This window comes from Microcaecilia unicolor, chromosome 8, assembly GCF_901765095.1.
Source record: "Microcaecilia unicolor chromosome 8, aMicUni1.1, whole genome shotgun sequence".
Taxonomy (NCBI): domain Eukaryota; kingdom Metazoa; phylum Chordata; class Amphibia; order Gymnophiona; family Siphonopidae; genus Microcaecilia; species Microcaecilia unicolor.
In genome coordinates, this window is record NC_044038.1 from 164,539,896 (window position 1) to 164,566,413 (window position 26,518).

Sequence of the window (26,518 nt, forward strand, 5' to 3'; positions counted from 1 at the left end):
CAGCCAAATCAGAAACTTTGTCTTGGCCCGTGTACCATATTTTCTAGTTCACCCACCTCTAGTGTTGAAATTATTTTGGAAATGCTTTTTAATTTTTTTTTTTTTTTTTTTTTACAGAAGTTAAATATTTTTCAGGCTCCAAACTTGAGCCTGTAACAAGTAAAAGGTCTGATAAGCAGACACATACATATGTTTTCTTAGTCTGAGAGTCTTAATTAGGAACATAAATTTCTTTAACAAATGCTGGAAAATACTTCTTTTTGGAATCTTATTCTTATGAAAAGTTTAAACCCTTAAAAAAATAAGCAGTAATGTGGATAGAATTATTATTGACCTTGAAGTGTGGCTGCAAATGTACAGCTTAAAAGAGTAGATGGAGCCAGAGGGAATGTAGAAACTAGTATGTGAGGGATTACAGCAGTGTTTGTCAATGGAAGGCCCTGGAGCTGTGTTCGTCAATGGAAGGCCCAGGAGCCAGTGGCGGCCCCCATCATCATTCGTCAATGGAAAGCCCGGGAGCCAGTGGCGGCCCCCATCATCATTCGTCAATGGAATGCCCGGGAGCCAGTGGCGGCCCCCATCATCATTCGTCAATGGAAGGCCCGGGAGCCAGTGGCGGCCCCCATCATCATTCGTCAATGGAAGGCCCGGGAGCCAGTGGCGGCCCCCATCATCATTCGTCAATGGAATGCCTGGGAGCCAGTGGCGGGCCCCCATCATCATTCGTCAATGGAAGGCCCGGGAGCCAGTGGTGGCCCCCATCATCATTCATCAATGGAAGGCCCGGGAGCCAGTGGTGGCCCCCATCATCATTCGTCAATGGAAGGCCCGGGAGCCAGTGGCGGCCCCTATCATCATTCGTCAATGGAAGGCCCGGGAGCCAGTGGCGGCCCCCATCATCATTCGTCAATGGAAGGCCCGGGAGCCAGTGGCGGCCCCCATCATCATTCATCAATGGAATGCCCGGGAGCCAGTGGCGGGCCCCCATCATCATTCGTCAATGGAAGGCCCGGGAGCCAGTGGCGGCCCCCATCATTCGTCAATGGAAGGCCTGGGAGCCAGTGGTGGCTCCCCACCATCATTCAGGAGTTTTTTCTGTTACAATGTGCTTCTCTATCCGAGCTCCCAGTGGAAAGGGAAAATTGGATGGGAGGGAATAGCTGCGCACTTGAAGGATAAGGCATTTCATAAAAATGCAGAATGCATTTGGAATGCACACTTCCTTGAGGAAATCATCAAGGAAACATTTAAAGGTGGACTGGTGGAGAGGAGTCAGTAGTGTCTCATCAATAGTGATCTGTAGTGTGCCGTCCATATATGGTGTAATAATTAGTGGCTCTTCTTCAACTCATTTGGATCCAAAGTGGTCCCAACTTAAAAATTAGTGAAAACAATTGGATTACAAGGTAGACTTGGTAAAGTCAAAGTGAGCGGTGAACTGGGCTACAACAATATCTTGTCCAATGCACTAGCGATGAAAATCTTTTTAGAGCCAGGCTCTTGTTTCTTCATCTTAGTTTGCATTTTTGCTGGAATAGTGGTACAATCTATGTTAAATCTTGGTGACATCAACGGTATTTTCCCTGGATAATAGTCCTACAAAAAGTTGGTTGATTTTTTTTTCATTAATGAAATTTAAAGGTATTTTGAACAGCTAGAAAGGGCAGTGGAGGAACTAATTTGAATAGTTGGGTAAAAGGAATTAAGTGAGAGAACTGGTGTGTGTTTGGTGGCTTTAAATCAGCGTGGAAGACAAATGGGCAGATTTACACAAGAATAGCCATACTGGGTCAGCGCAATGGTCCATCTAGCCCAGTATCCTGTTTCCATCAGCAGCCAATCAGGTCACAAGTACCTGTCAGAAATCCAAATAGTAGCAACATTTAATGCTACCAATCCCAGGGCAAGCAGTGGCTTCCCCATGTCTGTTTCAATAGCAGAGTATGGACTTTTCATCCAGGAACTTGTCCAAACCTTTTTTAAATCCAGATACACTTACTGCTGTTAATCCTCTAGCAACAAGTTCCAGAGCATAACTATTTGTTGAGTGAAAAAATATTTCCTCTTATTGATTTTAAGACTTGATCTTTTATCTGCTGTTATGAACTGTTATTGTTGTGACATGCATGATAAACATCAGGCAGATAAATCTCAAGTAAAGAATTTTCCCTGGTTGCAGGCTGAGTCTTATGAGAGGACCTTTTAAGCCAGGATAGCCCTGAAGCTTGGAACTGGGAATGGGTTCTAGAGCTAAGGAACCATCTTCTTAAAGGAGAAGTGTGGCTCAGCAGTTTGCCTGGAAGTAGGGGAAGAGTTAGTGAATTTCTGTGGAAGCATGTAACTTATGTCTTGGAGTCAGAGAGGGGAGGGAAGCCTTTCCCCACCTTGGCTAATATTCTCCTGAGAAACAGAGAAGGGTGTACTGTATGAAGGTGAACCCTATGGAAGACAAGCTGTTTTCACCCTGCTGACAGGAGACGTTGGAATTTGTACAAATAATTAATGGAGCTCAGTTTTTCTGAGAACCCCTGGGCTTAGGGAGGCACTGCAACAGGTTGCATTGGGTGGGTTCTTCACCACCTTGATCTCTTAATTTACCCTAAGAAAGAGGAACAGTTTGAAGAGAGGGAGAAACAAAGACTGAAAGCCAAAACCCAACCATAGATTGTTTTATTTTCAGGGGAGGGAGGTAGGGGGAACTTTTTCAAAGACATTTCAAGGGAGGTGGTAATTTCTTCCTGCCTGAGTGTGCAGGTAATACAGCTGGAATCCAGAGATAGTTTAACAAAAAGACTTATGACAGGATTGTGCTATACAGTTTAAAAGCTTTAAAGAGACATTTTGTTTGTTTTTCCTGCTTTGGAGCTAGGGGATGGGATTTAGTGAGAGCTTGCTGGATTAGGAGCTTCATGGCAGACTTGTGCTGGGATGTTTGAAGGTAGTTTGCCATATTATAGATAGGTACAATTTGCTAGTACAGGAACTGGCCGCAAAGTTGGAGCACGAAGTCTCTGATTAGTCTGCTAACCTCCAGCAGAGTGATTTTATTTTCCTTTTGACTATGAACTGTTTTTGAATCTTAACAAGATATACTATTTGCCTAAGAATTCCCAGGGGAAAAAGGAAGGAGAAGGTGGGGGGATATCGATGTGAATAATATATCAGCTATTCTGAATAACAATCTATGGAAAACGCTATTGAGAGAGCTAAGCTCTTAGTTTCTTTTGTTTTCGAGCAAGACTTGAATACCGTTCCAGGACTTTACTTCAAATGTATTTTTTGGTAGACATAAAAATTTGGATTTATCCAGATGTTACCAAGACAACCCAAGAACGGAGAAAATTATTTTTGACTATGAGGCAGGAAACGTTGAGTCTTGGTGGAACTTTTCTTCTTGCATACCCTTGTAAATGTTTGGTCCGATATGGGGAGACTAAATATGTGTTTTGTTCCCCTGAGCAATTGAAGGCTTTTCTTGAGTTAAAAAAGATGAACATTTTGGAAATGAAAGTTTAGGAAAGGAGTAAATTATGCGAAGCCTTTACTTTATGTTATATGAATATGCTAATTTTGTATTAGTACTTAATCTCCTATATATTATGGTGACGCTCCCTGATTGATTGTGGTCTAGAAAGTTTAAACATTTGCCTTTATGTTATAGTTTTCTTTTTTTTTTTTTTTTTTTTTTTCTTTCTTATTGAGTTTCTAAATAACAAGGGTTTTGTCTTTTGAAAAAGTTGTAAATTTATTAAAATAAAAAAATAAAACAGTTTTTGAAGCTATAGAACATATGATTTTTTTGTGGGGGGGGGGGGCGAGAACCCTATTGAGTGCATTCCAGTAAAATAATGACTATGGGGAAAAACAGTCTGTATGAGGTAAAAGCACATTATTTTGTGGGAGAAACTGAACACTGTGTAGACCCTTTTGGGTAAAGCCAATAATTTTGTTTTTATCCCTTTCACACTGGACTCAGCAGGTATCACTTCTGGCTTGATGTGAGTGTGCATCTTAGGTACAACTTCTGAACAAGAGTCCTGGCGCAGGAGCCTTACTCAGCTGTGACAGGAGCTTAAAGTAGTGGTGACACCATGTTACAACCAACAGACTGACTTGGTGATATCAGTCCACCAATGATGCACTATCTACCCCCCCCCCAAAAAAAAAAAAAACCCCCAAAACAAAACAAAAAAAACCTGAGCAGGGTTTTATATGTTCAGGAAAAAGAAAATTGTTATTAAAATGCCGCATAGGAGTGTTTGGGGTCCTTTTACTAAGGTGCACTGAAAAATGACCTGCTCTGGTGTAGACGCGTGGATTGGATGCACGCAGGTCCATTTTTCAGTGCACCTGCAAAAAAGGACGTGTGGTAAAATAAAAAATTGGTGTGTGTCCATTTTGGACCTGAGACCTTACCGCCACCCATTGACTTAGCGGTAAAGTCTCATGCGTTAACCAGGCAGTAATCGTCGGGATGAGTACACTTCTGACTACCACCTGGTTAGTGCCGCAGCGCGTGTAGTGGACGCTGTTAAAAATGAAATTACTGCCCGAGCCACACAGTAGCCTAGCAGTACTTCCAAATTGGCATGTGTTGGGCGCTCGTAGACGCCTATGAAGCTTAGTAAAAGGGCTCCTTTGAGTTGTAACTGATTGGGTTGTAATGCTTTGGAAAGTCAGTCTGAATAATGGAAGAGAGTTTCTTGATAACATCATCATTATTGTGGTCCTCATTGACACCAGTAATGAATAATATACATCATGCAGATATACATTTTGACATAAATAGGATGGCGCTGTGTTTATATTACTGCTGTTTCTCATACAACTGTAACAGACTTAAAATATCGTATTGCTTCATTTCGTTGTTCCCCTTCTTCAAACAATGAGGCACTTAAGCAATTTTTCCATGGATCATGGGACCTGAAAGTTTGTTGTATTCGGAGGCCTAGGCCTATAAGCACATTTCCAAAGGCAAACTCCAGTCAGAGTTTCTCTTTGAGAATGCAGCCAGTAGGGATGGGGTGGGAAGGACAGTGGTTAAAATACATCTGTATATATTTGTGTAATACCTCATGGAATGAGCATTACTAGAGTGTCTAGATTTTCCAGAGCCCTGGGGGAGGGAGGTCCTTACTAGTGGGCTAGAGTTGGTAGCATGTCCCTGATTGAAAGGAAGCCTAACCCAAGGGGAATGGTGTTGAAATAAGCTGCAGAGAGAAAGTGGTATCCCTGTGAGGAGTGACAGCAAGGGTGGAGTCTGGGTTTGAATAATAAAAGAGGTGGTGGGGAGTTACAAGAGCAGAGGCATAGCTAGGTGGGTCACTAGGGGAGCACCCGCTCCTCTAAACAGACTCCTGACGGCGCCTATTTTTCACGTGATCTGTCGCATTTAAAATACATGCCGGTGCCATCAGCAGTCTGCTCTCCACTCCCCTCACGCCCTTAACTTGGCTACGCTCTTGTACAAGAGGTCTTTGGTTGCCTGTACCCCCACCAGGACCCTTGGGAGATTGGGGAGGGGGGTACTAGAGTGAAGGAATCTTAATATAGGCTGCATACTGGAGTAGTTGCTGCCCTTAAAAGTGGCAACTGGGAAAGGAGTTCAGGTGAATCGAGGGAGTCCAGCCTGGGAGCGCGGATGGGACAGGAGGGAGCCTGCCCAGGTGATTGGAGAGTAGCCTGAGAGGTACACTGAAGGACAGTCCAAGAGGACTGTGCCTGTAAAGGATTGAGTGGAGAAAAGGATTATAAGATACAGCCTGGAATTTATTCCTGTTATGAAAGGATGGGTAATGGACAGGAGGTCATGTAAATATGTACAGTGTGAAACTAAATTGAAAGCAAGGTGAAGTGGATAATTTCATCCTGTCAGTGGAGGAATGGAACTGTAAATATCTGAGAGTTTGACATGTTATTAATTGGTTGCCACAGTTATAGTTAAGTTGGAGATATATTTTGCAAATCTACTGGAGTATTGCATGTTCCTTGGAGCGTCAGGGAGAAAGTGGCTAGATTGTGAGCAGTGACTCCCTGATGTTTTTAATAGTGATTCCCAACATCCTGGATCTCTATTCCAGACCACTGACCCACTCCTAAGCTCGATGGATGGAAGTGTGAGTATGCAAATGGAGAGCTGAGTAGAAACTGAATAGAGTGGTGAAAGAAAAAGGACCATTCCCCTGTGACTCGGTGCCGGGTGACAGAGTGTCAGACCTGGGAAAATGAGGAAAGAAACGGGGGGGGGGGGGGGGGGGGGGGGGGGGGAAGGGACATAAAGGAAACTGAAGGTCCTGAAGGGAGTGTTTTTGTGGCCCGGGTGGGGGTTGGAGCTAGCCTGAGTGGTGGGGACCACTTGTAGGGCTAGATGGATGCGGCAAAGGGGAGTGGAGCTGTGGGCGAAAAAGAGAATGCAGCGGAGCCTGGGGAGAAGAATTATTTTAAAGACAGGCACGCAGGCAGCGCTGCTGAACGCTGCCTCCCGGATGGCCGTACCTGGCGGAGCCACGGGGGAAAAGGCAGCGACAGCAGCAAAGGATGTTGAATGGGTGGGCCTGAAGGGAAAGTGGCTGAGAGCTGCTGGACATGATGGGAGGGAGAGGAGGAAGGGGCTGGAGAGCTTCTGGACAAGGGAGGAAGAGGAAGAAGGGACTGGAGGGAAGGGACAGATCTGCTGGACATGGGAGGGAGAGGTGGAAGGTGCTGGAGAGCTTCTGGACATGGGAGGGAGAGGAGGAAGAGACTGATCTGCTGGACAAGGGAGGAAGAAGGGACTGGAGGGAAAGTGGCTGAGAGCTTCTGGACATGATGGGAGGGAGAGGAGGAAGGGGCTGGAGAGCTGCTGGACAAGGGAGGAAGAGAAAGAAGGGACTAGATGGAAGGGAGAGAGCTGCTGGACATGGGAGGGAGAGGAGGAAGGGGCTGGAGAGCTGCTGGACAAGGGAGGAAGAGGAAGAAGGGACTGGAGGGAAGGGACAGAGCTGCTGGACATGAGAGGAAGAAGAGGAGTGGACTGGATGGAAAGGAGAGAGCTGCTGGAGGAAGAGGAGGCGGGGATCTGAGTGGAAGGGAGAGAGCTGCTGTTTACCCTGGAGGTTGGGAGGCGGGGATAGGGCTGGGCAGACTTATACGGTCTGTGCCAGAGCTGGTGGTGGGAAGCGGGACTGGTGGTTGGGAGGCGGGGATAGTGCTGGACAGACTTGTACTGTCTGTGCCAGAGCCGGGGTTGGGAGGCAGGGCTGGGGAGGTGAGGATAGTGCTAGGCAGACTTATACGGTCTGTGCCTGTGCCAGTACCGGTGGTTGGGAGGTGAGGCTGGTGGTTGGGAGGCGGGGATAGTGCGGGGCAGACTTATACGGTCTGTGCCCTGAAGAGCATAGGTACAAATCAAAGTAGGGTATACACAAAAAGCAGCAAATATGAGTTATCTTGTTGGGCAGACTGGATGGACCGTGCAGGTCTTTTTCTGCCGTCATCTACTATGTTACTATATGGAGGGGAGGGCAGGGGAGAGATGAGAGTTGCTGGACATGGATGGATGGAGGGGAGGGCAGGAGAAATGTTGGAGGGAAGGAAAGACAGAGGAAGGAGATACACACGGATGGAGGGGAAGGGAGAGAGGAGAAATGCTGGATGGATGGAGGAGAGGGAAGACAGAGGAAGGAGATAAACAAGGATGGTGGAGAGGGGAGAGAGTTGAAATGCTGGACATGGATGGAGAGGAGGGAAGAGAGAGGAAGTGAGATGAACATGGATGGAGGGAAGGAGAAATGCTGGACGTGGATGGATGAGAGGGAAGAGAGAGGAAGGACAGGAGATGCATATAGATGGAGGGGGAGGGAAGAATAGGAAGGAGATGCATACTGATGGAGATGAGGGAAAGGGGAAAAGAGGAGAAAAACCACACATGGATGGAGAAAATAGGCAAAAACTGGATCCACTCTATACCTCCTCCAGTCAAGTCTGCGGAGGACCCAGCTTTTACCTATGGATGTAGAACAAGAAATGAAGAAGAAAGGAGGAAAGTAAAGAAATAAATGGAAAGGAATCCTTGGAAACGGAGTTAAGGAAACAGATAGAGAGCAGCAGAATCAGAGACTGGGACCAATATGGATAGAAAAACAAAGTCACCAGACAAAAAAGGTAGAAAAAAATCATTTTATTTTCATTTTAGTGTTTGGAATATGTCCAATTTGAGAATTTACATCTGCTATCTTATTTTGCACTGGGTATGCTGGAGCTGTAACATCTTACAGAAATTATTTATAATGAAAAAAGTCAAGTTATTTTTTTCTCCTATACTGGTATAATATTTTCAGTGATGCCTGTTTATATGCGCCATGGTTGGTATAAGGGGTGTAGCTATCATGTGGTGTGGCTATCATAGGGGCGGAGCCATAGGTGGTGGCCCTGCCCATAATGAGTACCGGCACCTTTTTTTCTACAAAAAAAAAGCACTGGCTAGAAGTAAAGCTTTGAAAATTCCCCCACCCCCACCATTTGCACTAATCTTCTCTCCTTGCCTTACCCAGTCTTACATCAGATGCCTACCAAGCCTCTTCATTTTCTTGAGAGTCTTATTTTTCACTTTTTTTTTTTTTGGACATGATAGTTTCCATAAGTGCCGATGCTGAGGTTGCTTGAGGAACCCCCAATATTCTCCCCTGTACTCCCCTGGCTTAAGACCTACATGCTCCAGTATGCAGAGATGAAGGCAAAGGAGGGAAGGAAGGCTGGTGTCTTCTAGGCTATTGCCTCTGCCTCCTCCTAAATTAACTGTTGGCTGACTAAGGAATGCCCGAGCACTGGGCTAATGGGAATGGAGAAAGCTGCAGTGTAAACCAGACAGGCTTCCTGTCTTTAGACTACCATAGAGAGGAGCAGAAGTGTGGTGGGAGGCAAAGGAATGATGTGCTAATAGTGGACAGGAGAAGGGAAGGAAGGGCTGAGAGAGGTGCAGATGACTTAGAGGGGGTTTGAGATGCTGGTAGAGGAGTTGAAAAGGGGCAGGAGAGGAGAGGCTAAATGTAAAAGATGGTACTGGCTAGGAGAGACAATACTGCTGTGAGGGTCTGGAGGAGTAATTGAAAGAAGGAATCCTGGCTAGGAGAGAACTGAGGGAAAGAAGATGGAGAACAGGCCAGTAGTGAAGCTGAGGGAGAATAGATATAAACTGTGAGGGCAGGAAGAGAAGGATATGGGTTGTGAGAGGCTGAAAGAAGGGACATATGCTGTGAATTGAAAAGGATGCAGGCTGGGTTGTTGGTGGTGGTGGTGGTGGGGGGGGGGGGTTGGCTGTGATGAAGAAATGGATGAGGAGCTGGCTGTTACCGTTTACATCTCCACTACCTCCCATGGGAGGACATTCCAGGTATCTACCACCCTCTCTGTGAAAAAATACTTCCTAACATTATTCCTGAGTCAGACCCCTTTCAACTTCAATTCATGTCCTCTAGTTCTACTGTCTTCCTGTCTCCAGAAAAGGTTTGTTTGTAGATTAATACCTTTCAAATATTTGAATGTCTGTACCATATCACCCCTGGTTCTCCTTTCATCCAGGTGTATACATGTTCAGGTCAAAAATATAAAGCATCTTGGGGGCAATTCCATAAAGGGTACTAAAAATTAATGCCCAAAATATGCGCACTGAGATGGCATCTGGGTATTGTGAAGGTGTCTGACGTCACCTCTAGATAAAGCGGAGCCATTTTGAAAAGGATTGTGGAAGCGTGAACAGATCGGAGAGAGCACTCTGTAAGAAAAAAGATTTAAGTATTATACTATTATTCTGAGTAGCCTTGTTAGTGAAGTCATATGGAAATATTGATGCACTTTTTCTACAGATTCAATCAGTCAGACACCACGGCACCCTGAGGAAGGATACGAAACTGAGGCCGAGTCGGGCCGTGGAAGGTGTCAAGTTGACTGTAGATTGGATAAGATAAGTGCCTTTCCCCGTACTAGAAATAATAAATTACTAGTACTAGAGTTAATAAATTAATAATTAGAAAATAACAAAAAAGAAGGAGGTTTTTTTACCTTTGATGATTTGAAGGACCTCCCAATAGTTGGTGATACCAACACTAGGAGTGTGCCTTTACAATTTGAGGTTTTTTCCTCCTATTATTTAAAAAATTTTCAGGACTGATTAGGATATCTTTGTTGCATGTGATGTGAACTTGGATTATATGCGATATCCCAGTAAGCTCTTTATGATATTATATGGCATCTGGGCACCCAGATTCTGTTATAGAAAAGAGCCTAAGTGCCATTTACCTCTATTATGGGCACCTAACTTCCGTTTGAATGTCTAAAGTTAGGCACATGACAATTAGCAGATGCTAATTCACACGTTGTAGGGGTTGAGAACTGGGTAGGTTATGGGCAGAGAATGGGCATGGACTGGGCACCACAGTTAGTGTAAGGTACTTGTGCAGTTAGCGCGGGTGTTTTCGTCAGGCATGTGGTAAAGAATATTTCAATATGGTGGTTGCAGAGGACATGCTGTACGTGCCCCCAACCATTATTACCCAGCTTTTGCAGTTCTGTGCATTAATTTTTGATGGTTAAAGCGCTGTAAGTGCAGAAGCCTTACTGCACTTTAGTTAAAAGGGCCCCAGTATCACTGTTTCCTCTAAACTGAGCAGGAGTCCTCCACCTATAGTCCTGCCAGTGGGGCACTGTTTCACTATCACATTTTCAAAAGTGAGGGACCAGCAAGCTCTGCAGGACTCCAGGGAACCCGACTGAAAACTCAGTATTGAAGCACCATTCTCTATTGACAGCAATGCAGTTGGAGGATTCCCACTCAGCTTAGAGGGAAACAATTCCTAGTATGATCTTTCAGCTGATCTCACCTATGCATATCTTTTTGGTTTGTTGGATATTTGTATTGTTTGTCATGCTCCCTCTTATTTTAGTTTCATCAACGTATTTTTTCCACTTCTACAGATGTGCCCTTCTTTAGTACAACAATGGTCTAATTAGCTTCTGTGGCATTTCAGCTTCACTACTTTCATTTTTTTCTCTTAAATCAAATCTGTGGACACAAGGAAAAACTTTATATTTGTTTCAATTTAGTACATGCTGAATTGCCTGAGCAGGGAACATCAAAAGATAATTTAAAAATGTATATATCATTTCATAAAAAGTACATTTTCAATGCTTTGATTCTATTTATTGACTTCTCTTTACTTATTTGTAGCCTGCCCGACAGTAATAGATGGATTTGCCCCTACATCAGAAACAATCCAAATGCATCACACAGCAACACATACTAACATGCACATAAAAAAGTTCAAAATATTCAACCCTCACCAAACAAAAACATCTTCCCATTTTTCCTGAATTTTGATAAACAAGTTGTCTAAGTCGTCGGGAAGATCATTCCAAGTGCACATACCCACCCCAGAAAACACAAGTGCACACACAAAAGCTTTAGACACAATTTTAAATGAAGTAACAATAACAACTATCATGTTATCGAGATAAAACCACAAAAGTCAGCAGAGGGCAACATCTCACTATCTATTAAAAGTACCTTAAAAAGCCAAATTTGAGCTCCTTATGGAACCATAAATAATTGTGAGTTCTCCTAATTGCTAATGGGGAGCTGTAAATGAACATAGGGATGATGCTGAGGGGCTGAGTAGCCAAGATAATTGCATATGATTTGGCTTGCTGTGTTAAGAACGGTTTCAGCTGCAAACTAGCCAGCTCGGTTGCTACCAAAGTTAGACTGAAGTCTAGCCAGCTAAGGGGCCATTTTACTAAGGTGTGGTCGGCCTACTGTTTGCTAAAAGAGCACTATCGTGGGATGTGCTGAGGCATCCCATGGTAGTTTTCCACTTAGCGCACGTTAATCACACACTGGAAAATATTTTTTATTTTTCAGCCCGGGAGGCATGCCCATAGGCAGAGAGTAGGCGTGCCTACACTAATCGGATAGTGCAGGAGTAGCATGAGAGCCCTTACTGCCTCTTAAATAGGTGGCAGAAATGACTCCCATGGCCATTCGCCAATGGGGAAATTAGCACATGGTCATTACAAAAAAATATGGCAAGATGGCCACTTTACCAAACAGGAAAAAGTGGAGGCTGAACAAAGGCGAATCCAACACTGGAGATGTTGTGTATAAATATTTTATTAATGAAGATATTGAAGGACCCGATACGGCCCGTGTTTCGGCATATCACACCCGCCTACATCAGGGGTCAAATAAACAATTCTAAAAACAAAACAAAAAGAACATCTAAAATATCTAAAATACATATGAAACATTAATGCCAACTAAACAAATAAATAATGAACAAATACAAAATGATAATAAACCTGAAGACCTATGATAATAATAATCATAGTTAGAAAATTTTATATAAAACCATAAAGAATGGCTGCAGCGTATGGAAAACCCATATGCTGACATCGTCAGCCACTTTTTAGTGTGGCTTGGTAAAAGGACTCTTAAATGTGACGTCAGCATTCCACGTTAGTCAGGTAATGCCCCATTTTACTAAGGTATGTTAAAATCTTGCAGTTACCACACATTAATTCAGTAAAGGTCGCCCAAAGTTAGGTGACGGGATGATGGGCGCCGAGTGAGAATTCTATGAAGCCAATTCTGCATGGAACTGTCTTTATAATATATTAGCTTAGGGGTCGTTTTACCAAGCTGGAGTGAAAACGGCCCTGCGGTAGCTGTTTTTGCCACAGAGTAAAAAAAAAAGTCCCTAAAAAGACATGGCCGTGCGGTAAGATTATTCTTACTGCATGGCTGTGCAGGGGACAGCAATTACCGCCATCCATTGAGGTGATGGTAAGGGCTCCCACGGTAACCCGTAGGTTTAGCGCTGCACTAGAAATTATGAAATTAGTTTCCATAGTGCCGGAAATGGCACGCATTCAAGACAAAACTACCGCCGGTGGCCGTGTTGGGCTGGCAGTATTTCTGGGTTGGCATTGTAACCCTTTAGTAAACGGGCCCATTAGCACACAATTGTGCATCTAACTGTGGGCGTGAGCAGGTCCTGATGTAAATACTTGCATCCAATTACTGTCAGGCACGGAAAAGCAAGTGTTGTATAACTGCATGCTGTTGTGGAAATTTAGCTTGTACGTACTATTGCAGTGGTTCCCAAACCTGGTCCTGGAGGCACCCTAGCCAATCAGGTTTTCAGGATACCCGCAATGAATATTCATGAGAGAGATTTGCATGCAGTGAAGGTAGTGCATGCAAATTTCTCTCATGGACATTCATTGCGGGTATTCTGAAAACCTGATTGGCTAGGGTGCCTCCAGGACCAGGTTTGGGAACCACTCTACTATTGTGTTCCAAAACTACGTCATATATAACTACCTATATGTGGTTGGCATGGTGGCGAATTGCCGACTGCCTCTTTGTGATACCAGTGTTTAAACATGAAGGATTGTAACCTGCACAGAGTGGCAAGTACAGATTGAATGGACTGCGCAGGTCTTTACTTGCTGTCATTTAGGGCCAGATTCTATATAAGGTGTGGCAAGTACCAAACAAATTGTGCACGTGGTCAATTTACATGTGCTACTCAATTGAGTAACTAGCCAATTAGTGGTGATTGGCCAATAGCAAGAACCAATTATCATCACTAATGGGCAATAATTGGAATTTACCTGCACTTCTTTTTAGGCGTATTCTGAAAAGAGGTGCGCGTAAATTCCAACACATGTAGCTGAAAAGGGGGCATGGCCATGGGAGTAGGTGTACATGCATTGTTATAGAATTTGGGGGAACACACATACATTTAGGCCTAGGGATTTACACCATGTTTTCAGTAGCATAAATGGCCACACCTAAATGTATGCACAATCCCCCAGCCTATGCGTTATTCTGTAAACCACATCTTTTTGTAGACGTGGTTTACAGAATAGCGCTGTGTACATTATTCTGATGCACCTACATTTTAGATTCCATTTACTGAAGCTGGTCCTGTATTATTAGAGAGTCCTTTTACTAAGGTGTGGCAAAAACTGACCTTTGCGCACCCTTACATGGTTTTTTTTTTCATGCTAAGGCCATTTTTGCCACAGCCATAAAATGGCCGATTTTTCCCCCATTGTTTTGTATTAATGGCCATGCACTAATGTTGCCATTCCTTAGCGTCCCTCCGGACCGGCCCAGATTATGACTGATGGGTTGTGCGTGCCATCCAGCAGGTGGAGACTGAGAATTCTACAGAGAGAACCAATAAGAGCCCTCGCTAGGTAGAGAAAGCCCCCAGTAATCTCAGTCTCCAGCAGGTGTAAGGTGGTGAGCCCTTCAGTCTCTCTCCTTTTTTTCTTCTTTGTCTTTAGTTTAGCTAGGTTTTCTCCCTTCTGTGTTCCTGGGTTTTTTCTAACCTGGTTTGTGGAGGCTGTGATCCGCGGGAATCTATTCTAGCATCGGGGGTGTCACACCCGGGGTGGCCGGGCCCCTCCCCCCCCCCCCCCCCCCCCCATCCTCCCTGAGGCAACACTTTCTTTGTTGGTCTCGAAGTTGCCTTAGCCTCTTCAAGGGAAGAGTTTCTAGGCAGGAAGAGGCAGCCCTCTTGTTTAAAAAAAAAAATCTTAAAGGACTGTAGCTGTCTGTCTCCTTTAAGGTTGCAGAGTAAGCGGGCATACCGGCTCTCCTGCTGTGTTGTTAGCTGCCTTCTCCTTTTTCCCTCCGATGTTTAAAAAAACAAAACGCGACGCTGTTTCTCTGTGTGAGGATGGCTGAGAAACTTCACCGGTGTCAGGTTTGGGAGCAAGTGGTTGCTGTAAGTACTGCACAGCCGTTGATAACCCCTTGGAGACAGGTCCCGCGGTGCAGATTTCACCAGTGCAGTCAGCAGGGAGTAAAGAAGTGGCAGCATGTAAGGAGAAGTCGGCGGGAACCGTCGCCATTTTGCCTCCTCCAGCTGCGATAGCTGAGCAGCCTTCTCCTCTGCCATCTTTCGCTATTCAGTCACCTTCGGATAGTCTTCCCCTGTTGCCTTCTGAGTCGGCTGGAGATTTTCCTCCAGAATTTGTGCTGCAAATGTATAGGGCATTCATTTTGCAACAGGCTAACCTGGCTCCTATAGCTTCAGGATCATCTTATGGAGGCGTTGTTGAAGAGCAGCTTCGACGTGTCAGCCTTGGCAGTGCAGGTGGCTATCTGTGATTCCTTAGCTGCTCGAGCCTGTTTTAGGTGGTCTGAAAGAATTCTTGACAGATCTTCGGATGATTTGTCAACCATTGATGCTGAGGTGGCCAAGCTTGAGATGGGTTCGGCCTTTCTTGCTGACGCATTGTATGATTTGTTACGGGCTTCAGCCAAGTCTATGGCTCTGGGAGTAGCGGCTAGGAGGTCGCTTTGGCTTAGGGGCTGGGCTGCAGACGCGGCTTCTAAGTCTAAGCTTAGTAAGATTCCCTTTCAGGGTTCCTTGTTGTTTGGCGAAGACTTGGATAAGTTAGTCCGCAGTTTAGGGGAGATGAAGGTCCCCAGTCTTCCGGAAGACCGTCCGAGAGCTGTTGGTCATGGTCTCTTTTTGGGTCAAGGCCGGGGCTGCGACTTTCACCGATTTAGATCTAGTAAGATGCCTCCAGCTCAGCGATCTTGTTTTTTTTAGAGGAGCCAGTCCTTTCAAGGAGCCCGCAGAGGGGGCAGAGACTCGGGGGGCTTCTTTCCAATCCCCAACTCGCAGTAGTGTTTTTAGCTCACAGTAGAAATCAGATGGTGGTAAATGCTGAGATGCCCATTATATTCCTGTGGGCATCTCGGCATTTACAGTAAGTAGATTTTTACCATGAGCTAAAAATGCTACCGTAGCTTAGTGAAGGACCCCCTAAGTTATCTCTATAAACTGTGGCCAGTTACTATAATTGAGCATTTCTTTTGGCTTTCAAAAGGCAGTGGGAAGGGGATGGGGGGAGGGAGAGGGTTTTTTCCCCCTACTCTGTTCACAAAGCCTCTTTTCATCTGATGTAGAAAGAGAGGTTAAGGACAAGATTTCAGATTCCGTTTACAGTATTAGTAACATGGTAACAGTGCAGATTTTTTTTTCATTATGACTTCCTTTTCTCTTTTATCCTGTACATCCTACTACAGAAAAATCTGGGGCTTAAAAGATTGTCCTTTTTTCACAGTTGAGTGTTATCCTGTAGCGATTGTATTTATTTGGTGTCCTTATCAATATGATCTGGTTTTTTGAAACTGCTGGAACAGTGATATTTTTTTTTCTTTTGTGGTTTTGATTTCTTTGCTGAAAGTTTTTCTCACATGACTTGCTTCAGGGTTTTTTTTTGTTGTTGTTGCAAACTAAAATAAACATATTTGTGAAAGTATGTTCCATGATGGAAATATTTATGATACATCTCAGAGCAAAAGCTGGCTCACAGTTTCCTGCAAGTCCTGTAGTGAATTAACTGGTATTACTCATTCAAGGTGATTTTAATGCAATGATATGGTATTGAAGAATGAGGTGACCTTTCAGTTGTTTGTTGTTAGATTCTTGATATACCATCTAATGGGTAGATGTACAAGGTGGTTTACATACTAATTCGGAGAAAACGGTGTGGTAGTCATAGTTGCCCACTTTAACAGGTAATGAAATAAACAAAACAAAAAGATAAGTTGATACCCTTTTATTGCACTTAGTACATTTTTTGACTAGTTTTGAAAGGCGGTACCTTCTTTTCTAACCCGAAGAGGAAGGTATTGCAACTTCAATAAAAAGGTATCATCTTAACTTCCTTTTCTTGATTGTTTTATTCCTGTTCATTGTATACCAATTTCAAAAGGAAAAGAATGCCAGTAATCAACAGGGCAGAGTGGAAAAATAAGCTCCTGAAACCAATCCCAAAACCAAGGACCCAAATGCTTTTCGGAATAAGTGAGTTTTTAAGGCAGATCTGAATTTAGAATGTAACTTAAGAACATAAGAATGGCCATACTGGGTCAGACCAATGGTCCATCTAGCCCAGTATCCTGTTTTCCAAACAGTGGCCAAGCCAGGTCACAAGTACCTGGCAGAAACCCAAATTGTAGCAACATTCCACGTCACCAATCCCAGGACAAGCAGTGTTTCCAAAAAAAAAAGGGAACAAAATTGTGCAACAAACAGATCCAAAATTCAGATTTCAATAAAAATGTCTTCTTTATTAAACACCCAATGTGGCCCACGTTTCACCCACCAAGGGCTGCCTCAGGGGTATATGACGCAGACTAAGCAGTACCTTGTATATAACACTCTGTGCCTGATACTGCTCACCACTCACTATGCGCTGTGAGCAGTATTAGACACTGCTTAATTATATGTTGAGTGAAAAAGTATTTTTTCTTATTTGTTTTAAATATGCTACTCTGTAACTTCATGGTGTGTCTCCTAGTCTGTAAACAATTGATTTAGGTTTACCATAGAAACATAGAAAAACTTAGGCAGATAAAGACCATATGGCCTATCCAGTCTGCCCATCCATGCCATCTACTCTCCCTATCACTCCCTTAGAGATCCTATGTGCTTGTCCCAAGCTCGTCTCCACCACTTCCACCAGGAGGTCATTTCACGAATTCACCACCCTTCCGTGAAGAAGTATTTTCTCAGGCTACTTCTGAGTTTATCCCCTTTCACCTTCATCCTACGCCCCCTTGTTCCAGAGCTTCCTTTCCATGCAGATGTATTCAGAAATTTACAAAGGTTTGCCAAATGTACCCTTAGCTCCCTGTAGGAATCGGACGGCTGTGTCTGTGAGCATAGGAGCCAACTTTTCAAAATTATTGGGGGTGCTAGGTCCAATGGAAATAACCCTTCCCTGGACACATCCAAGGAATTTTCTTAATATTGGGGGTGCTGAAGCACCCACAGCACCCACAGAGTCAGCTCCAATGAGGGAGACCACTAGAAACATAAAAAGAAAAGGAAACCTTTCTAGCAATTGTGAAACTTTGACTAGAGAAGGAAAATGAAAACAGAAGATTGATTTGTAACAGTATGGGGGGGGGGGGGAGAGGAGGGTTATGAATTCAGATACCAACTTAGGGGCCTTTTACTAAGCTACGTAGGCGCCTACGTGTGCCCATCGCGCACCAATTCAGAGTTACCGCCTGGCCTACCGGCTGGCCCTTGTGGTAATTTCATTTTTTATGTGCGCGGGAAAATATATTTTATTTTCTGGTGCGTGGTGAAAATCAAGTGGTAACTCCAACTTGACGCGCGTAGGCGATTACCGCATGGTTAACGCGAGAGACCTTACTGCTAAGTCAATGGCTAGTGGTAAGATCTGAGACCCAAAATGGATGCGCGGCAATTTTCATCAAAAATTTTTAAAAAGGCATTTTTTGCAGGTGCGCTGAAAAATGGATCTCTGCACACCCAAATCCTGCACCTACACTACCGCAGGCCATTTTTCAGCGCACCTTAGTAAAAGGACCCCTTAGATTGTAAGTCTTCTGGGGGCAGGAAAATACGTATTATACGTGAACATAACTTGTGTTGAACCTACTACTGAAGAGAGCTAAATCCAAACTCCTTTCGCTTCGTGAATCCTAGCCTTACATTATGGACTTTTGCAACTTTACAAGTGTTGACTTTTGGATGTACAGTGGTGGAAATAAGTATTTGATCCCTTGCTGATTTTGTAAGTTTGCCCACTGACAAAGACATGAGCAGCCCATAATTGAAGGGTAGGTTATTAGTAAGTGAGAGATAGCACATCACAAATTAAATCCGGAAAATCACATTGTGGAAAGTATATGAATTTATTTGCATTCTGCAGAGGGAAATAAGTATTTAATCCCTCTGGCAAACAAGACCTAATACTTGGTGGCAAAACCCTTGTTGGCAAGCACAGCGGTCAGACGTCTTCTGTAGTTGATGATGAGGTTTGCACACATGTCAGGAGGAATTTTGGTCCACTCCTCTTTGCAGATCATCTCTAAATCATTAAGAGTTCTGGGCTGTCGCTTGGCAACTCGCAGCTTCAGCTCCCTCCATAAGTTTTCAATGGGATTAAGGTCTGGTGACTGGCTAGGCCACTCCATGACCCTAATGTGCTTCTTCCTGAGCCACTCCTTTGTTGCCTTGGCTGTATGTTTTGGGTCATTGTCGTGCTGGAAGACCCAGCCACGACCCATTTTTAAGGCCCTGGCGGAGGGAAGGAGGTTGACACTCAGAATTGTACGGTACATGGCCCCATCCATTCTCCCATTGATGCGGTGAAGTAATCCTGTGCCCTTAGCAGAGAAACACCCCCAAAACATAACATTTCCACCTCCATGCTTGACAGTGGGGACGGTGTTCTTTGGGTCATAGGCAGCATTTCTCTTCCTCCAAACACGGCGAGTTGAGTTCATGCCAAAGAGCTCAATTTTTGTCTCATCTGACCACAGCACCTTCTCCCAATCACTCTCGGCATCATCCAGGTGTTCACTGGCAAACTTCAGACGGGCCGTCACATGTGCCTTCCGGAGCAGGGGACCTTGCGGGCACTGCAGGATTGCAATCCGTTATGTCGTAATGTGTTACCAATGGTTTTCGTGGTGACAGTGGTCCCAGCTGCCTTGAGATCATTGACAAGTTCCCCCTTGTAGTTGTAGGCTGATTTCTAACCTTCCTCATGATCAAGGATACCCCACGAGGTGAGATTTTGCGTGGAGCCCCAGATCTTTGTCGATTGACAGTCATTTTGTACTTCTTCCATTTTCTTACTATGGCACCAACAGTTGTCTCCTTCTCGCCCAGCGTCTTACTGATGGTTTTGTAGCCCATTCCAGCCTTGTGCAGGTGTATGATCTTGTCCCCTGACATCCTTAGACAGCTCCTTGCTCTTGGCCATTTTGTAGAGGTTAGAGTCTGACTGATTCACTGAGTCTGTGGACAGGTGTCTTTCATACAGGTGACCATTGCCGACAGCTGTCTGTCATGCAGGTAACGAGTTGATTTGGAGCATCTACCTGGTCTGTAGGGGCCAGATCTCTTACTGGTTGGTGGGGGATCAAATACTTATTTCCCTCTGCAGAATGCAAATAAATTCATATACTTTCCACAATGTGATTTTCCGGATTTAATTTGTGATGTGCTATCTCTCACTGTTACCAATAACCTACCCTTCAATTATGGGCTGCTCATGTCTTTGTCAGTGGGCAAACTTACAAAATCAGCAAGGGATCAAATACTTATTTCCACCACTGTATATAGCGAACAGCAGCAAGCTCCTGTGCTATACGAGATTCACTTGTTAGGCTGTAGCCTGGTCAGTTGTCTAAACAACATTTGATACAATGTTTATCTTTAACTGTGTACCCTGTTTCTGAGCCTTGTTCTACCCATAAACAAGCGATGTATATAAAGGAAGGCTGTAAATTTAATCTCTCTGATGACTTTGACAAAGCACTTCAGCTTTGCTTTTGCAGTTTTTAATAATCTCAGCCTCTCAAGAATGAAATCCACAGACTTGCAGTATATGTTTACAGTTTTCTACTTGATGCAAACAGTTCTTGCTTATGAAAATGTCATATTCTTTCTTTTGTTTAAGTCCACAGGCTAATATTGTTGGTTTCTTGGCAGTTATAAAATGTTTCGCCATATGTTTGTAATTAGTGGGTTGTTGCTATTTGTTTGGACTTTTGCCTTCCTTAAAATGTTGTATTGGTCCATTCTAATAGGATTGTGGTCTTTTATTTAGCATAAAGTGTAACGGAACTGAAGAGGAATAATTTTTGTCTTGGGAGTAACAGCCAAATCCAGGGTTTGATGGTAAATGGAGACAAACTGACTTCGATTTAAAATTCAGTCCAGAACCTTGATCATTTTTCAGTGGCTCATCTTTCCTTTTGTGTCTCTCTTCTTTCTTGTCATTTTGAAGAATTGATGCCTTGCTTCCCTCTCACCCCCCCCCCCCCCCCCCCCAAAGCCTTCACCTTGCTTGCTTAGTGCATCTTTACTACTCTGCTCTGATGAGAATATTCAAATGTGCTCTTGAATCTGAATGTCTGCTGCCTGTTTGATCATTTGCATGTTCGATTTTTGCCCTGTTTCTTCAGGCTGGCATGATTCGAACAGACAAGGACGAGTTCTTTATTGAACCTCTGGAGAAGGCTCAGCAGGAGGAAGAGGGTTCTAGGACACATGTGGTATATCGAAGATCGGCTATAAAGAAGGTTCTACCAAGTGATCATTCTGATGTGCAGTACAGAGGTAAGTCGAAAGCAATGACTGCGGACTAATGAATGGTGTCTTTTTTTTTTTTTAAATTTTAACCTGTAGCATTATGGATGTTTTTCTCCCCCAATCTTCCCAAAATGACCTTGCATGCCCCATCAGCTCTTTGTGCCTTATTTTTGCATGGATCCAAAACTCTTGCAAAGTTGCCTACTTGCCTAATCAGTATTTTCAGTTCTCTTCTAACTCTTTTTGGTGCATCTAATGACTTTCCCCACCAGCCTTGCAGTTCCGTGAGACCAGAATCTAACCTTGCTTTCATCTTGTTAGTCGAAACAGTCTTCAAAAGCTGTATGTGTTTTTAATTGTAAGAAGTTGAAAGGCTCCAGTGGATGCACAAATTGATTAATGTGATAGGTCATGCCTGTCCTCTCAAAATCAAAGAAAGAGAAGTCAGGAAACAAGCAGCTGAAATATATTTTAGAGTAATTTTCAAGATGTACATTTTCTTCATGGGGTCATTAGCAGGTGAACTCAATTATATCTCCCAGTTCTTATCCTAAAGGGTGTCATCCATGATGCACTGAAGAACATAACCTGTAACTTGTCTGTGGCTTTTCTATCTGCAGTGCAGTAACTAGAGTTTATAGAATTCAGCCCTCTTTAATTATGAATATTGAATGATATCAATTATAGTAAACAATCATGGTGTATATTTCACAGATAAAAATATTTTTTGTTTCATACTGTTACAATAATTTCCAGTGAAACGCGTGATTTTGAATGTGGATGCTTTGAAGAATGTGTCAAATTTAATGACTCTACAAATTTCCTAGTATACAATCTGTGCCAATCTTTTCTTTTTACCACTTTTTCAAAACTTAGGGGCCCTTTTACTAAGCTGTATTTAAAACAGTGATCACAAGTTTTTGCCACAAAGTAAACATTAGCGTAGACCCTTACTAACGTCTACCACACAATAAAACCAACCAGCACAAGAAAAAACAAAACACGCTAGCTGCTTAATATGGGTGGAGGCAGGAATCAGGCTTGGAAGACTTGAATGTATATGTCCCAGAGGAGTGCTTCTCAACCCAGTCCCCAGTCAGGTTTTCAGGATATCCATAATGAATATACTTGGGAGAGATATACATACCAAAGAAGGAGGTGCATGCAAATCTTTCTCATACATATTCACTGTAGATATCCTGAAACCCGACTGGCTGGGTGAGCCCTGAGGACTGGGTTGTCCTATGGGAGATATGATAGAGACATTTAAATACCTGAAAGATATTAACAAACAAACCAGCATTTTCCAAAAAATGGGGAGGCTATACAACTAGAGGACATGAATTGAAACCGCAAGGAGAGAAACTTAAAAAGCAATATTGTGAAATAATTTTTCACGGAAGGAGGGGAGGTGGATATCTGCAATACTCTTTCGTGGGAGATAGTGGGGACAAGAACAGTGATCGCATTCAAAAGCCAGAGGATCTTTATATAACAAGAAGATGGAATAAAAGTATAGCGCATTTCTTCTCAAAGCAAATAGACTCTAAAAACAATAGCCCCCAATTCTATACATTTGCACAGAGAATTTTACACTTAAGGCAAGATTCTGTGAATGACATCTTAAAAAATAGATGTCTAAAAATTATTTCCACTAACAACATGGTTTATAGAATAGCGCATAGGGCCATGGAACGCGCCTACATTTAGTTGTGGCCATTTATGTCAATGAAAACCTGGTGTAAATACCCATGTCTAAATGTAGGCGCATTCCCTCAAATTCTATAACCAGGTGCATAAATTTGAGGAACGCCCTTGACACACTCATCCTCCTCCCGTGGCCATGGCCCCTTTTCAGCTACACGCATTAGAATGTGCAGGTGCCTCTTTTTAGAATACGCCTAAAAATGTACGTAAATTCCAATTATCGTCAATTAGTGCTGATAATTGGTTGTTGGTCAATTATCACTGATTGGCTCTACTCAATTAAGGCATGTGCGTAAATTGGGCTCATGCCCGATTTTAACATGTGCAACTCGCAGCACCTTATATAGAATCCAGGGGTTGGCTCGCAAAGTTGCAACACAAGTTATACAATAATGTCAGTTGCATGTGTAACTCAATACCTTAATAACAGCTAATTTCTCCAAGTATTGGCTATTAGGCTTAATTGGTTCTAATTGGCGCTTTTTATGAGTTGTGCATTTAACTGCCATTGGTCGGTCTTCTGTAAATTGCACAGGCAAAAACCAGTGTGCAAAGGAAGGTGGAACTGGGAAGGTGCATGGGTATGTCTAGAAGTGATGCATATTTATGCACTTAACTGCCTACAGTAGGCGTGAACATTTATGCCAGCTATTAAGCTAGTGTATGTGCTTGTGCCTCAAGATAGGCGTGTAAATGCAGATTTACATTAGTATCCTGTACCTGCTAGCGCCTGCATAATTCACATCATACAATCCCAGCACCTAAATTTAGGCAATCTATAGAGAATTATCCCCTAGGTGGTGCACGGAATCACAGGTACAACCCTGGCCACCTTTCTGGATAGACTGGATGGGCCATATCGGTCTTTATCTGTTGTCATTTACTATATGACTGTGTTAGGTAAACAGCTATTTATTTGCATAAAAAGGCCTGTCAAATTCTCCCCACTCCTGTTGCACATAAAAGTATGTGAACTTTGAACAGCATGCAACTGCTCACAAAATGGGGTGGAGAGAGTTTGGGGTGCATGTAGGGCATTCCTTTGGAAAGCCTTACACTTAACTTTTCCAGTATGCATTTGTGTCTGCTTCAAAGGAGGTGCAGATCTATGTGGTGAAAAGGCAGCCATGTTCTGAAGCTGGCCCAGGGTGCCTCTGGACTCGCAGGCAGTCTGAGTTGCCTATATAATAATGTACATTATGCAACTTAACTGAATGTGAAAAGTTCATAGATGAGGATGCAAGGGAATTAATACGCCAACTTGTGAATCAAATACATTTTTACTAACATCATGGCTCAGATCACAATGTACTGCAGCCTTGTCAGGCCTGCTTGGATTTGGGTACACTATAGAGGGGAGGGAAGGCAGCTTTTTGAAAAAAAAAATGTTGCGCATATACTCAAATTGTTCATTGTTTGTAACCTCCGCAACTCAGGAATAAAGTTCATAAATTGTTACCAAAGGTGAATATTTGGCTATCAAAGTATTCTCTCTTTCACCCATGAAACAGTTCGGTGGCATGTTGCTTGCTGAGAAACAAGGAAATATTGCTTAATCGTTTTCACATTAAAACCACTTGCACAGTCTGTGAACTGCATATCGAGCTTCCCTTGCATGCCAAATGACCAGAAGATAAATCTTTGCACCTCTATATTGGGAGTTTTGTTTTCTCAACAAGTAACAGAATCACAGCTGAGTTTCCTTCCCACTGCCAGAATATAACTAGAGAGGCCTAGCAGTAGAATAATAAAACTGCAAGCTGTGGCTATAGCAAAGAATGGATCTGTTCAGCGATTCTGAAACGTCTCAGCTCTTAGAAACAGCATGGTCTTTTTTTGAGGATAATTCTAGAAAGAGCTGCCTGGTTTTAGACGGTAGGAACATGCATAAATGGCGGTACTCTAGTCATGTACACACTTAGAGAAAAACAACTGGTGGAAAAGTATGTGCCATGACTTGATGGTGCATACTTTGCTGGTGGGCATGCACTTGGGCAAAGTTTGGGCACAGCAGGCAAATATTCTCATAAATTATAGTATTCTGTAATTTACTTGAATTCTGGCTAACATCTAGGCACTCAGATAAACAAGTGGAATCATTAACACAAACCAAACAGCACAGAAGGACAGTGTAGTGGGCCACGGATGGGACTGAGAAGTTGAGCCTTTGATTGGAGCAGTGGCGTAGCCAGACCTGAGATTTTGGGTGGGCCCAGAGCTAATATGGGTGGGCACGCACTGTCTATATAAGTATGAGCAGTGTCTCTTGGGATCCTACAAAATAATGCCTTAGAATTCACTTGATGATGGATTTCTAAGTAGTCTGCCCAAAAGCTGCCCTGCATCAGTATAACCACATACATACTTAATGGAAAAATGGATATTTTTAAATATAATTACATTATCCCACAATCGCTCCACTGCAAAATGCTATACACACACTTGTGCAAAAACACACTCATATCCTTACTAAACCATAACAGCACTAATTCCAAGGACAAGACGAGCTACAACCTTATGCTTGAAAAGGCAGAACTGTAATTACACTAGGCTCTAAAACACCAATACACTACCTCGTGAAAAAAAAAAGCAAAACAAAAAGGGCTGCAAATACTACACGCTATCAGAATACTGCACCTTGATCACACATGAACAACACATGACACAACGGACATGACACAAGGAACTAGAAATAAATAAATATGAAGGCAAAATACTGAACTGGAAAGTTAACTCAAGAAGTCAGACTCAGCATGCAGCAATACCAGAAAAATTGAAACTTAAATGCAAAATATCACAGATGTACATTTCCAAAAGCTGACATATTCCAATTAATAAATTCTGAATAAAATACTTTTTTCTACCTTTGTAGTCTGATCTATTCGCTTTGGTCACAGTGTCTTCTGTTTCATGCAGTGTCTTCTTTCCATCTGATATTTTTTCTCTCACCATGTCCACCATCCTCTTGTGTCTTTATGTGTCCTGTCTACCATCTGTAGCCCTGTCCCTATCCTTCCTCAACTCAGCAGTTTCCCCTCCATCCATGTCCAGCATTTCTCCTCACTTCCCTCCATCCATGTGCATCTACTTCCTGTCTTCCCTCCCCTCCATCCATGAGCATCTCCTTCCTTTGTCTTTCCTTCCCTCCATCCTTGTCCAACATTTTTCCTCTCTTCCCTGCCCTCCACTCCATCCACATCCAGCATTTCTCCTCTCTTCCCTCCCCTCCATCCATGCGCATCTCCTCCCTGACTTCTCTCCCCTCCCTCCATCCAGCAACTCTCCATTCTCCCCTGCCCTCTCCTCCATCCACCCATATCCAGCAAATGTCCTCTGTCCCCTGCCCCCTCCATTCATCCATCCATGTTCAGCAAGTCTCCTTTCCTTTCCCCTGCCCTCCCCTCCATCCATCCATGTCCAGCAACTCTCCATTCTCTCCTGCCCTCTCCTCCATCCATCCATATCCAGCAAATTTCCTCTCTCCTGCCCTCTCCTCCATCCACCCATATCTAGCAAATTTCCTCTCTCCCCTTTCCCCTCCATCCATGCATGCCCAGCAATTCTCCTCCTTCCCCTGCCCTCTGCTCCATGTCCATCAACTCTCCATTCCCCTGCCTTCTCCTCCATCCATCTCCAGCAAATTTCCTCTCTCCCCTTTCTCCTCCATC

General features: G+C 43.5%; 1 protein-coding gene across 1 annotated transcript in view; it reads left to right on the forward strand.

Moving 5' to 3' along the window:
* LOC115475753 (A disintegrin and metalloproteinase with thrombospondin motifs 2-like) overlaps nt 1-26,518 on the forward strand; it is a 294,408-nt gene that overhangs the window by 112,283 nt on the left and 155,607 nt on the right. Inside the window, 1 exon segment of the mRNA XM_030211718.1 lies at nt 21,017-21,170. Coding sequence (XP_030067578.1) covers nt 21,017-21,170 — 154 coding nt within the window.